The sequence below is a fragment of the Cebus imitator genome, unplaced genomic scaffold (genome assembly GCF_001604975.1).
Source record: "Cebus imitator isolate Cc_AM_T3 unplaced genomic scaffold, Cebus_imitator-1.0 Scaffold322, whole genome shotgun sequence".
NCBI classification, from domain to species: Eukaryota; Metazoa; Chordata; class Mammalia; order Primates; family Cebidae; genus Cebus; species Cebus imitator.
The window spans coordinates 571214-585023 of NW_016107637.1; the positions used below are offsets into that span (position 1 = coordinate 571214).

The following is a 13810-nucleotide window of genomic DNA, read 5'->3' on the forward strand; positions in this document are numbered from 1 at the left end:
AAACAAGACAGAACAAAGGCCAGTGCTATTGGGTCAAACAGTAGCAGCACTTTGAGCATGCCCTCTCTGCCGGGATAGCATACTTCTCCTCTGCTCCACAGAATCGCTTGTTCCAGTCTTTACTTTCGCAGCTTCTCCAACAGCGTTGGTCTGTTTAACTGCCTCACGCTCTTCTTTTCTCGTACTCCTTTGCCTTCCATTAGTGTTTTTTGCCTCACTTCTCTAAGATTCCTAGGAGAGGTCACATGAAACTGTCAATGGCGTCCCAGGGTTAACAGGAACAACCCTGCCTGGCCCAGTGCTGGTTTGGGCCATGGCTAGCCTCAAATGTGTGCCCCACTTGGAACAACCACCTCAAGGAAAACCCCACTCAACTCTTATTTTAATCCTGCAATACCTGCACAAGTCCTAATTACTGATTGTTTTGGTTTCTGAAAGAATAACAAAAGTTATAGTTTGGCCTGGCTCTGCCATGTCATTTCCTCTTCTCCTTGGTCAATTTCCCTCAAGGACTCCTTCTACAACCTGGCTGCAACTTACTTTTCCACCTCATTTTCCACCAGTGTCTCAGCCTTGCTGTACTACAGCCACACTGCAGGCCACCGAGCATGTGGGACACACTTCTGCTTTTGTGGCTGGCTACTAATCCTTAGGCGTCAGCTTAAAATTCAGCCCCTCAGGGAAGTCTTCTTGATTTCTCAAGGGAGTTTAGGATTCCATATGGGCTCCCAAAGCCATTTATTACTCTGGAATTACTTGTTTACAGTCTGGATTGCCAGCTAGAATGTAGACCTAAAGGCAAGGATCCTGCCTTTTTACTTACTTCGGCATGCCTCATGCTTAGCACGTGGTTGGCACTCAATAAATATCAATCATGGATAGAGGAAAGCAGCTAAGCAGGGCACCTAGGAAATTTCCCCAGGTTGCTAAACCCCTTTACCCCACTTTGTCCCAACTGTAATAGAGCATACAATGATACAGACATTTCTATTCATCACCAAAGCTTTCTTGGGGAGATTGCTGTTTGGTTTAGAAGAAATATTTGGGTTAGCAAATATATGGTTAATAACAAAGTCTTTGACATTAAATTTCTTGGCTTTGAATCATGACTCTACCACTTAATGGCTGTGAAATCTTGGGAAGTTCTAAACTTCTTTGGTCTCAGTTTTTCGTGTATAAAATGGGGGTGATAATAACAGTAACCTACCTTGGATGCTTGTTAGTAGGATTATATGACTTAATACATATATAGGACTTAAGAGTTTCTGGCACATATACACACTTAGAAAGTGCTAAATATTATTATTGCTATTATTAAGCCATTAGGGGAGGGGGTGAGCTCAAGACCAAAGTCAGTCTACCAATTCTGCTGGTCAGAAGAGTGGCCTTGATCACTGTGGGCTTTGTGTTTTGCTGAGCACTTGTACAATGTTTGAGGAAAGTTGATGAAGCCAACTGGGAGGAGATAACTTTGATATTGGCAGGAGAGGGAGAATTCATTCATACATTCAACAAGTATTTCCTGAATATCAATTTTGTGCTAGACATAAAGGGAAATAAGATAGTCACAGCCCTTACAGAAGCCGACAGAAATGGAGAAGGGAGAAAGGAACTAGAGAGGCTGGGTACTGGCCAGTGGGAGGACAGAGCACTGGTCTGTGGGAAGACAGACCACTGGGTGTGGCTCACCAGAGGAGGATCCTGAGAGAACAGAAATGCTAAGGCAGGATTTTAAAGCATCTGCCATAGGATGTATCATGTAAACCCTCCCCTCCACCTCTTCTATGAAATCTTCAATAAAGTTCTCATTGCTCTCTGGAGAGAGCTCAAAGAAGGGAAGCTAGCAGATAACTGGGTTATAGCTGCTGGGGGAAAGATGCTGTAGGCAAAAAAACAAAGCCCTTCCTTACTATTGAGTGCTGCCAGCAAGGAAACATTCTAGTGCATGCAATATTTAATGATTATAAATGATACCCCCGTGCACTGCATAATGCAAGGCTCTTTAAAATGAATATGAATTAAACTGTACCAGCAGCAATCATATTAACCAAATAGAAGAAGCATTAGGAAACTAGGGACTCTGGGGAAAAAAAAGCTGGAAGTCAGATTCTGACCACCAAACAGCTTCACTGTGGTTAATTAGTCAAACTGTGATTCTTCAGCAATTGTAAGTTGGCAACTTTCTTAAATGTAAATATCCCAAGGTTTAAGTGTGGGAAAGGAAGTCATTCACTGTGTATTTAACTGCTCCCATCCTTTTTAAACTTCCTGTTTTCTGCTTTTACATCATGTCACTATCTTTTAAAATGACAATTCAAGGCCAGGGACAGTAGCTTATGCCTGTAATCCCAGCACTTAGGGAGGCCTAGGTCAGTGGATCACTTGAGTCCAGGAATTCAAGGCCAGACTGGACAACATGGCAAAACCCTGCTTCTAAAAAAGAAATACAAGAGTTAGCCGGGTGTGGTGATGTGTGCCTTGGTGGGCAGATAACCTGAGCCAGGGAGGTGGAGGTAGCAGTGAGCAGAGACCACACCACTGCACTCCAGCCTGGGTTATGAAGCCAGACCCTGTCTCAAAAAAAAAAAAAAAAAAAAAAAATAAAGAAATGTGTGTGTATATATACATATATATGTGTGTGTGTGTATATATCTCTTTTTTAAAAAAGCAGCAGTCTAAGAAGTAATCAGCCATCAACCTAAACAGAACAAAACTATCCATTTGCGTGAATAAAACTCGGTTGAAATTTACCTACACAAATTGAGACATTAGGGGGAAAGAGAGAAATAAACTAGTGTTTTTCTTCTTAGATTTGTTTACTGTGTAAACCCTGGGGTTTCTGCATCTTATAACATGAGTACTGATTAAAAAAATACATGATTGTTTATTAATGTTCTCAAAGCACTATGCAAATTCACATCACCTTGGGTATATTTTGCCCCAAAAGCTGTGAAAGCATTTTGTAGTTAACAAGGCTAAAGTGTGTTAACTCAAATAGCTTGCTTTGAAGAAGATTTTTGCTTTAAATTATTAATATTAATGAGAAAATGAAGAGAGCTTGGGTGGTCAAGCATGAAATATAAATGAGTAGTTTTCGTTTTTAAGCCTTGTTATCCAGTGTCACCTGATGTTCAAATTTAACAACGCAGAAAATGACCTTACAATTTGCAGTATTATGAAACAATGCAACTTATGCCCCAGATTTTTTGACAGCGGTACTGAAACTATGATTTTTAAGTGTCACTTTCAAAAGACAAGGTCAGTGAAAACACTATACATTTTTTGTTGGCTAGATTCAGAAAAAGAGCTTGTCTGTCCTTTAACCATTTTTTTTTTTTTTTTTTTTTAGAGAGGGGCTTGCTTTGTCATCCAGGCTGGAGTGCAATGGCACACACATGGCTCACTGCAGCCTCGACATTCTCGGCTCAAGCAATCCTCCCGATTACAGGAGTGCAAGTCACCACGCCTGGCTATTTTTGTATTTTTTGTAGAGGCGGATTTCACCATGCTGCCCAGGCTGGTCTGGAACTTCTGGGCTCAAGCCATCTTCCCGCTTTGGCCTCCTGAAGTGCTGGGATTACAGGCATGAGCCACAGCGACCAGCCACTAATCATATTTTTAAAATAAAAACTTAGTTAACTGAGAGGTTGTTAGAGCAAAGGAGAAACAAACCTAGACCTCTTTAAATGGATGCAAAGCTACCAGTGAAGTTCCTAAAGAGCCAAGCAATACAGGAAACATTTATTTTCTTATTAAAATGAGGATTTTTTTTTTTTTTTAGAGCAGAAAAAGACTTTACAAACCTTTTTTTCACTTTCCAGGGTCTAATAAGCCCCCGAATAGCAACCATTTCATATTCCCAGGCAGCTAGTGAGAAATGCAAGGGACAACTACAATCAGAGATTCAAGGAAATCAAAGTGGACACCAGACTTGGGCTTCTCCCATTCTACCACCAGAAAGAGAGAAATTCAAAGAAAGGGCAATGAAAAATGCACAAGTTTTAGCCACCTAGTAACCGTGACTACCTCCTTAAATGCGACTGATCCTAATTAGAAGCTTTTCAGCTTGTTAGTGGCCATTTTTTCCTTTTTTAGGACAAAGAAGAAGGGAGGAGGGGGGGAGGAGAGGCAGTTGGTGTCGGGGGAACAGACGGGGGCGGCAGACCTCAGGGTGTCACAAATTTGTTTTTAAAGAATGACTGAATGGCCGGACGAGGTGGCTCATGCCTATAATCCCAGTACTTTGGGAGGCTGAGGTGGGCAGATCACCTGAGATCAGAAGTTCAAGACCAGCCTGGCCAACATGGCAAAACCCCGTCTCTACCAAAAATACAAAATTAGCTGGGCATGGTGGCTGGTGTCTGTAATCCCAGCAACTTGGGAGGCTGAGGAAGGATAATCACTTGAACCTGGGAGGTGGAAGCTGCAGTGAGCTGAGATCACACCACTACACTCCAGCCTGGGTGACAGAGTGAGTCTGTCTCAAAATAATAATAATAATAATAATAATTTAATGTCCTTGGGTAAACTATGACGTTTGTGCTAGCTTTTTTAGATGTCCCAAGATTTGGTTGTTTTACAAGGATAACGAAATTCATGATGCGGTTAAGCAATGACTCAAACTAGTGCTAGAATTAAAAAAAAAAATTTTTTTTTGGAAATGGGTCTTGCTACGTTGGTCAGGCTAGTCTCGAACTTCCGGAGTAACTAGGGCTACAGGCAGGCGTCACTATGCCAGGCTTAGTGCTAGAATATTCTATTTTACTTTAAAATACTCTATGGTCGCTTTGGAAGGCATCAACATCAGCAATGTGCCATCTCCCAGAAATGCACTTCTACACCAAGACTCTCAAGAAATGGGAATTACTGTAAGGGCACACCCTTGAGCAACCATCACACTGCACTGAGCTCTTGAGGATATACTGGAAACATCTCTGCAGGGCAGAGAAATGCCACAGAAGCAGAAGGTTTGGGGAGGAAAAATGCGGTGTGCCTCTTATAGTGCTTTCCTACTGGAATGGGTTTCTTCCTGAGAGCTACATTCATCCTGAGTTTTAAATATGTGGACCACTGAATATCACTCGGCCTTTCCTGAAGTTACAAAATACCTTCCATCGGTGGCGGGAACAGAGTTTGTAAAATTAAATGCCTAAGATTTCAGATAAGCTAAATGACATACATGCAATAGCATCCCATGCAGAATTTATTCAATTCAATCCAATCCATTGCATCTAATTCCCCAATGCACAGAAACTCTCCAAACTGTGCACCCCCCAAAAGGAGTGAAAATGCAAGGTTCTTGCTGCAGTTCCTGGGACACTGCGTGCCGCTTTGTTACAAGTGTATCCAATGTCCCCAGAACCAGGGACTTGTGGGGCGCGGCTCATTCCAGCGCCACTTGCTCTGCAGCTTTCAGAGGTGGCGGTTGTGCTACGAAGGCTGACCCTGCCAATGGCCGACAAGATGCTGCGAACCCCCAAGTGCTCGAGATGCAGGAACCACGGCTTCCTGGTGCCTGTCAAGGGCCACGCAGGCAAGTGCCGCTGGAAGCAGTGCCTCTGCGAGAAGTGCTACCTGATCTCCGAACGCCAGAAGATCATGGCCGCACAGAAGGTGCTCAAGAGGCAGACCGCCGAGGAGGAGCAGGAGGCGGCCCAGTGTGTGCCGGGGCCCGAGCAGGCCTCTGGGGCTGCGGCCGCCGCCCCTAGCCCCATCCGCGTCCCAGGCCTCCGCCCGCTGCCTCCGGGAACCGCCTCCGGAGACGCGGAGCCGGGACCCGAGGGCCGCGTGGCAGCTTGCATCTTCGAGCGGCCCCCGCGGGGCCGGAGCCCCGGTCCGAGCGCCTTCCGGCCCGTTCTGGGTGGGCGCGGCCACGTGGGGCCGAGCGAGCAAGCCGCTGTGGCGATGCCCAGCCCTGCGGGACCCGCTTTCGGGGCGGAGACCACAGGTAGAGGCTGCCCCGGCCTCCTGGACCTGCGCAGGCCGCTGCGGCCTATATCCAGCCCCCCGTTCGCCGACTTCGGTAAGTTGTGGCCTTGGTACCGCGGATGGCTCCCGGAGCTGGCAGCCCAGGCCAGCCTGGATGGGCAGCTGGTGTAGGGGTTCATTCAGGGTGGGGAGAATGCTTTCCATGGGTAGCGGACATTCTGCTTGGAGAAACCCTTCTTAGAACAGGGATTTAGATTGGGTACCTTTTCGCAAAAATAAAAAAGAAAAAAGAAACAAAGGAATGGGCAGTTCAGAGGGCTTTTAACATTTAGTTGTAGTTTGTGCCATTCTAGCATACAACAACAAAATGGCGTCCAGTCGACTTAGCAGAGCTTCCTCTGCGGGGAGGCCTCGAGGAGCCCAGTCCTACGGCGCTTGCGCACCTCTTCCCGCCATTTCCTTGGGCTGGAGGCTCCTCCTCCAGAATTCCAGAATTTTCCTGCTGGCGGGTTAGCGCAAGGACGACTGCGCCTGCGCACTTTTCCTTCCCTGTTCCCTGTGCGGTCGGGAGGCCCCTCCCCGGCCGTGGCCCAGTGCGCCTGCGCACTGTTTCTGCCTTGTCCCCACGTGCGGGTGAGGTGAGACCGTTTGTTTACTCCACTAGAAAGGACAGTTGGTCTGTTGAGATGTTACCTTTTCTCGCCTCACCTTGTACATAAATTATTGTTCCCTGCGTCTTGGAGCTTATGGTGTTGAAGTACAGTTTCAAGTTACATGTACATTTGAAGCTTTAAAAGCCGCAGGGTTCGGTGCGGATGCGTTTTCCTGGTGTCCCCGCATGGCCGTGTGGTGGGACGGGCCTGGGCCGCGGCAGGGGGCCGGGGGCCACTCGCCCCGTCACGCTGGGCAAACTCCTGCCCTCTGTGTGCCAGGGCGTTGGTCCGGATGCTCTCGCAGGCTCGTCCCGCCTTCCCGGCTGGCTATCCAGGAAAATCGAGATCCCCAGGAAACGCCCCGTCTAATGGGGACACAATTCTAGGAGAAGCCGCCTTTCTTTGTCCCGTCTCGACAGACAAGCAGGGCCGAGCCGAACCGTGAGGCAGGCATTCGTGATGGTGGACGGGGGTCACATTTCTGCCCCTCAAGGACCTTGTCCTTGTGGGAGGGACAAGGTTGATCAAAGAGACACACAAATCGGTGTCCGGAGCTCGGGCCATGGCCGGGTTCGCTGTGACCCGGAGGAGGAGGAGCTCGGCACTGAGGAGGCAGAGTGCGGGCTGACGGCGTGCAGGGCAGCCGGGAGCTGCCGGCCGAGGGCGCGGTGGGGTCTGCAGGCGGCCCCCGCCCACAGCGGGCTTGGTGGCCTTGCGGAGGACTCCAGAGCAGCGGGGCTGGCTGGAGGATAGAGACCCAGTGAGGGCCCAGCGGAAGGAAGGGCGGGGCGGGCTGTCTGTGCGTGGACGGAGCGCTGATGGCGCCGCCACCCTGGGCCTCCCTGTGGAATCTTCTCCCAGCGGTGTCTAACACTTACCCCCTTGCTTGCCTTCTTTAGGGCGCCATCTGAGCATCAACCCGAACCGTGCGCTGGGCTCTGAGTACCCCGGCGGCTCAAGCATGCACCCCTACTGCCCGTTCCCGCTGGGCTACCCGGACGCCCCTCCTGGCGTCCCCCTGCAGCAGGGCTTCCGGCATGTGTCCCGCAGCCAGTACCAAGGCGGAGGCTTGGTGAGTCCCCCCCCTCACTCCTTGCCAGCTTCTTCCTCCTCCCAGCTGCCCCTGCCGCCTTGATGGATCCTCAGTCCCAGGAAGCCAACTGTCATAAACCGTGTGCCCGACTCCGTGCCAGCCCCCGAATGCTGGTGGAAGGCAAGGCACTGCCCAGGTACAGTGTGTGTATCTGGAGCATACACGTGTGGACCAGTCTGCACCACTCGGCCTGGACGGTGGCCTGTGCATTTCAGGGCTGTGGGCTGAAAGGCTCTGGACTTTCCAGGTGACACTTGCCTTGACTCATGCTGATGCTAGAAGGGCCCTTCATTTTGCTGGCCTCCAGAGAGGGAATATCACTTCCTGGGACCACAAAATTTAGGGCAGAGCCAGGACCAGAGGTAGGCTCCCTGCCCACAGGTATAGCACACTTGAGACTGCAGAGGGCTTTCAGGAGGAGGTGGCGTTTGAGCTGAGTGATGAAAAATACAGAACCCTTCCCCCAAACACCTGGCACCTTAGGAAATACCTGTTGAGAGAATGAAATTTAATCCTTTTATAAGATTAATAAAAGTTAGTTACTAGCTAGTGTTCTCACTGAGCTGGGAATTTTGAGTACCGAGTGTGTAACCTCAGGTCACCCCTGTGGTGTGGACTACAAGGCAAGTGTGATTGGGTTTTATGGCTTGGTTACCAGCTCCTTCCAGACTAGGATGGCTAAAAGCCCCCTTCCTCCCTAATGAAAGTCATTAGCCGCAGAGCATGGAGCCCGTCCAGTGGGGCTCGGGCTGTGCCGGGGCAGGTCAGACACACAGGTCACCGGGTCCTCACTCCTGCCTCAGCCTGGCGGCAGCAGCATCTCTCCCACTTGTCTTAGATGTTGTAAAATTGTACGTAAAAATAATTTTCCATTGGTTCAAGGAAAGAAAGTTTGAAAGCCACTGGCTTTGATAATTCCAGGGCGCCTACTGAACCTTCAAGGTAGGTGTTATACCCCTTTGTAGCATTAAGAAAAAAGGCTCAGAGAAGCCAAGTCTTTGGCCAGGGTCAGAAAACTGGTGAGAGAGAGACTGGGATTCCAGTTACACAGCTGATTGGTGACAGTACCAGGTCGTGCTGGTACCTCGCCTGCCCTGACTCTGGAGCCCAGGCACTACCCACTGCCCCTCCCTCTCTCATACAGAGGTAGAACACACCTGGCTTTTGACTTGCACCACCACTGCTGCCTGCCTGACATCTGTGGGCACTGTCCAGGGAGAACCAGGCATCTCCAGCCTCCACACAAAGAGTGGGGCTCTGACCAAGTAGAGCATGCTCCGTCTGCTCACGCAGAAGCCTGGAGCCTGGCGTCCAGGGCAGGGCTCTGATTGACAGGCCTGCCAGACGGCCTTTGTTAAGAGTGTGATCTCAGTTGGTTTATCTGGGCCCGAGCTGCCACCACAGGCCCCAGGCAGGAGCTGTGATCCAGGGAAACGCTTGGCTGGGCAGCTTGGAATTAAAGCACTAATAATCCCCCGTCACCCTCTCTCGTCTGGAGAGAGGATCAGGCATTGATTTGTGAGCTGTTTCAAGCCCAAGAGCCCCTGAATCACTTTCATCCTTGTCCTGCTGCCCCCTGCCGAGGCATGGAGGTGCTCCCCAGAGCAGCGTCCTCCTCCTTGTTCTTGTCCCTGCCCCACCTGCTGCTGCTTGGCTTCTTCTGCTCTCCTATTCACAGGACAGCACAGGCCCTGGAGGTGGACAGACCTAGGGTCCAATCCTCGTCTTCCATCGTGTCCCAACCGCGTGCTCTGTGGCAGTTACCTGACCTCTGAGGGCCTCACTCGGTCTTGGTCTTGGTCTGTAAAATGGGGGAGGAAGACCTATTTCATAGGGCTCCTGAGTAGAATAAATAAGGTGATGCATGTGAACTACCTAGCTCAGGGTCTGGCACATAGTAGGTGCTTAAAAGTGGGCTTTCTCCCCTTCCTGGTGGTTGAAGGAAGTTAGGAAATGCTGGGTTAATCTAAGGAGATTTTTACAGCTTCTTCTAAGCCTTTAATATACTTTTGTGTGACCCACTAATGTAGGGAGTACTATGTGGGGTTCCTCAAACTCACTTAACAAATAACACTTTTAAGAATACTAAGAAATATCTTGTAGGACACCAGGGATCCCTGAAACTCAGCTCAGGAAGCGTTGCTCTGAAGCATTGAAAAGTAAATGACAGGAGCTACATACAAAAGTCAGTATTATTTCTTAGGACGTTCGTGTCTTTCTCAGTTAAGCTCAGAGCTGTGCAGTCATTCCCCTCCAGATCCTGTGATGGAGCCCTGTGCTGTGGTAAGGGGTTGGAGTCCATCCCTTGAAGAAGGAAGAGAAGCAGCAAGTGTTGGTCAGTGAGGCCACTTGTCTGAAGTCACCAGTATATCTTGCCTCAGAAACAGCTCCACTACACCCATATTGCCAATTTCTTCTCCCAAAGGCCCCCTGGCACTTGAGTTTAAGTCACCACACGTGCCAGACAGGGGGTCCTGTGGGGTTGGGATGCATTCAGACCCTTCCCCAGTGCAGAGCAGTGCCGCCGAATCAGCTGAGTGGGCTGTGGAGTCAGCCAACTTGGGATCCAGTTCTGCCCTTACCACAAAGCAGCTCTGGGGCCCTGGGCCCGTAGCTTCATCTCACTGAACCTGTTTTTCATCGTTACAAGGCTAGTAATAGAACCCCCTCCTAGGTTCGTGAGCACCCCAGCACAATCCCCCTGGCACATACAGAAGGGCTCAGTCACTCTGACCACTCAGCTGTTCCCATGCTTATCTGCGGTTGCCTGTGTTGCTTCTTGCCTTCAATAATTTGGCAGGTGTTTGTTGAATGCCAATGCCTCCTTCCAAATGCCTGTGCCTGTGTGTTTGGAGCTGTGCATCTAATCCATCAGGAGTCCGCAACTTCAGGGGTGAAAGCTATGTTTGGTCAGCCCATCTGGCTAACCCTCTCCCCTCTCTGCTGTGTGTGCTGTGCAGGCATCGGAACCAGTGGGAGACTTCCAGCCAAGCTACTACCCGCCACCGCCACCACTGCCTCCCCTTCCACCGCAACCACAGTTCCTCCCACCAGGATACCTCTCTGCCCTCCATTTCCTCCCCCCGCCACCACCACCACCACCTCCATCATCTTTCTCACTGACCGTCCTGATTGATACCGACAAAGAGAACACTGGTGAGTGAGCTTCCAGGAGAGCCAGGGAGACTTTCTGGAGGAAGAGGTACCTAATCTGAAGAGAGATTAGGTGTGGAAAGAAGGGACATGGAACTTAAAAGACGCTGAGCCCTAGGATGAGCTCTTTCTTAACCCCTTCTCCAGTCCCCATAAGCACAGATCTAAGGGAGGTGGGAATGGGATTCCCGGTGAGGAAACCAGGCCGCCAGCAGTTCTTGTAAGTTTACATGGCAGAGCTGGGATTTGAACAGAGTTCTCAGTCTAGCTCCCAGTCCATCCAGTGCCTGTTCACTCACCTTGTTGGCTCTGTGGGCAGAGCTGTGGAGGATAGCAGGCATATGGTACGTTTGGAAGACCAGAGGTGCCAGGCCTTTCCAGCTAGGACTGGGTAGCAGATGCAGAGCCTGGAGCAGTGGCAGGAGCCAGTGTGGTAGGGCTACGCCTCTGCCCCAGGCCACTCTGAGGGAGCCAGACCAGGAGCTAGAGAATCTGTCCTTCACAAGTTCTGCCACTGGGGCACTGGGTGATCCCAGGCACTGAGGCTTTTCAACTGTAAAAGGGGTCCCTTTACTAGCTTACCGTGAAGGTCGAGGAAACTTTTGGGTGTGAAAATGTTTTGGGTTTTCTTTTGAGGGCCCTTGGAGCTTTCAAGCTTCTAGGACTTTTTTCCTTTCAGTCTTCCCCTGGGGCTCCTGTGATTTGGAAAGAACTGACAAACTCAACTAGGCCTTTAAAGTGACTGTCAGATCATCTTATGAGCTGGGGGAGTCTGGTGGTATCCCCACTTCGCTGAAGAGGAAACAGGCCTGTTACACACTTCCTGTGTGTGCAGCGCCTAGATCCAGTAGCTGGAGTGGTACAGTTATATGGCTGAAAGCCACTGGCCCCAGTGCTGAGTGGCCTGGGTATGAGGCCTGGCTCTAGTACTTGCCCAGCTCTGTAACTTGGGCAAGCTTATTCACCCTTTTGTGCTCCAGTTTCATCATATGTAAAAGCAGACTAATAATGGTACCTATCTCATGAGGATTCTGAGGATTAAACAGAACCTGGAGTGATGAAGGCATTGGTGAAGGTGGCCTATGGCTGTCTGTTTCACTTGGTCCCCATGCTGCCCCTGCAAGGTGGATACATCTCGTTTTACAGAAGGGGAAGCAGAGGTTCAGCTGTGAAGTATCTTGCTGATTCCTCCCAGCTTGTGAAGGGTAGCGTGAGACCTGGAACTTGAATCTGAATCACATAGCCAAGGCTAAGATTCCAGGTTCCTGATGCCTAACAAGTTCAAGAAAATTTATTATCCCCTGGGGCTGGGAATGACAAGAAAGGCTTATGGAAAATCTGTATCTGGGCTGGGCACAGTGGCTCACACCTGTAATCCCAGCACTTTGGGGAGGCCGAGGTGGGCGTATCACCTGATGTCAGTGCAAGACCAGCCTGGCCACCGTGGGGAAACCCCATCTCTACTAAAAATACAAAAAAATTAGCTGGGCGTGGTGCCGGACACCTGTAATCCCAGTACTTGGGAAGCTGAGGCAGAATTCGCTTGAACCTGGGTGGCAGAGGCTGTAGTGAGCCAAGATTGTGCCACTGCACTCCAGCCTGGACAACAGAGTGAGACTCTGTTTCAAAAAAAAAGAAAGAAAGAAAATCTTCATCTGTAAATAGGTAGTTGTAGTTTGCCCTCTTTCTAAATCCAGCCCCCTTCTTTGTCCTTCACAGATGACCAGGATGCAGAGGTGCCGCCGGATGAGCCCAGCCAGCCATCGTCTCAGGAGCAGTCCAAATAGGCCCCAGGCCTGCCCTCCGGCCAGGAGAGAGGGGCACTGGGGACGCCAGCAATGATTTTCTTGTCTGCATTCAGTGATACGTGGGAGGAAGGAGGTTGATAGGCATAGATAGCAACTGATTCCGAGTTCAAGATAGGAGGGAGAGTGATTTCTAAGTTTCTTTCTGTCCTGTGCTGTGCAGTTGAAGAGGAATGTGGAGGAAGCCATTACCAGGGGAGGGCTAGGGCTCTGAGGAGTGGGTGGCTGGGAGAAGCTCCCATTTAGGAATGAATTTAACTGTTCTTGGGTTGCACTGCCATTTATTGGAATAAGCCCTAAGGCAGTATTTGATTTCCTCAGGCCCCACTCCAGCACAGGAGGCCCCATCTATTTCAGCCTTCTGCTGCCTTTGCCTGGTCCTCCAGGGCACTGGGGGGACCACAGACATCAACATTGCAGTTCATCCAGGTGGCTGGAGCCAGCAGCCAGGACCAGGGTCGTTGACAGCAGGTTCTGCAGCGTCCTGCCTTGCTGCTCTGTCTCCCACGTCTTCCAGGCCACGGCCCCTTGCCCCTCCTCCAAGGGGCTTTACTAGCAAGCATCCTGGCTGCTGGGGCTACTTTATTTCCCCTCCATACAGTTTCAGCCATAATGGGCATCGTTTCTGGTTTTAAAAAATTTATTAGTTTGACTATTTGATGTTTTTATAGTGATTGCCAACTTTAAAAAGTAGGCTGTTGATAAGCCCTGAGGAAGTCCCCAGGTAATAGAATGGTGCCTCTGATCGCCTGTGACATGAGCAGTTTCTTCTCTGGGGGCAGTTGGCTACTGAAATAAAATAAGCAATGGAAATCCTCGTGGAAGCTTATTCTCTCTTCAATCCTGGTGGAAGGCAGTGTTGGCAGGAGGTTGGGGGGCGTGGGTTTGTGGCCTGTGGGTGGCCTTGATGCACTCTCTTAGGCAAGGCCCTCCCTGTTCTACCTCCCCCCCACCTTATCAAGTGGGAGGATTGGGCCAGGCTAATAGACTACTTTATGTATCATTACTGTTGTTATTTTTAAGCAGTGGAGACCTTTTAAGGAAATCTGATGCAGACACACAAAATGTAAAGATGACTTTTAGTTTCCCTCCTCCAGCTCCTTTCAGAGTCCCTGCGCAGGAACATGCGTTTAAAAAAACAGAACTTGATCCCATTCTGTTTTAGGGTCCTGGACTTC

The 13810-nt window shown here is 49.9% G+C and overlaps 1 protein-coding gene across 2 annotated transcripts in view; it reads left to right on the top strand.

Annotated features, from left to right (window-relative positions):
• DMRTB1 (DMRT like family B with proline rich C-terminal 1) overlaps positions 1 to 13445 on the top strand; it is a 26767-nt gene extending 13322 nt beyond the window's left edge. The window contains exons 2-5 of one of the 2 annotated variants that reach the window (XM_037729891.1): positions 5410 to 6022; positions 7481 to 7653; positions 10635 to 10830; positions 12547 to 13445. In XM_037729891.1, the coding sequence (XP_037585819.1) occupies positions 5452 to 6022; positions 7481 to 7653; positions 10635 to 10830; positions 12547 to 12614 (1008 nt within the window). In that variant the 5' untranslated portion in view covers positions 5410 to 5451 and the 3' untranslated portion in view covers positions 12615 to 13445. Of the gene's footprint in view, positions 1 to 4698; positions 6023 to 7480; positions 7654 to 10634; positions 10831 to 12546 lie in introns of those variants that run through there. The other variant, XM_017504413.2, reaches the window with a different exon arrangement.
• Positions 13446 to 13810: the final 365 nt, after the last annotated feature.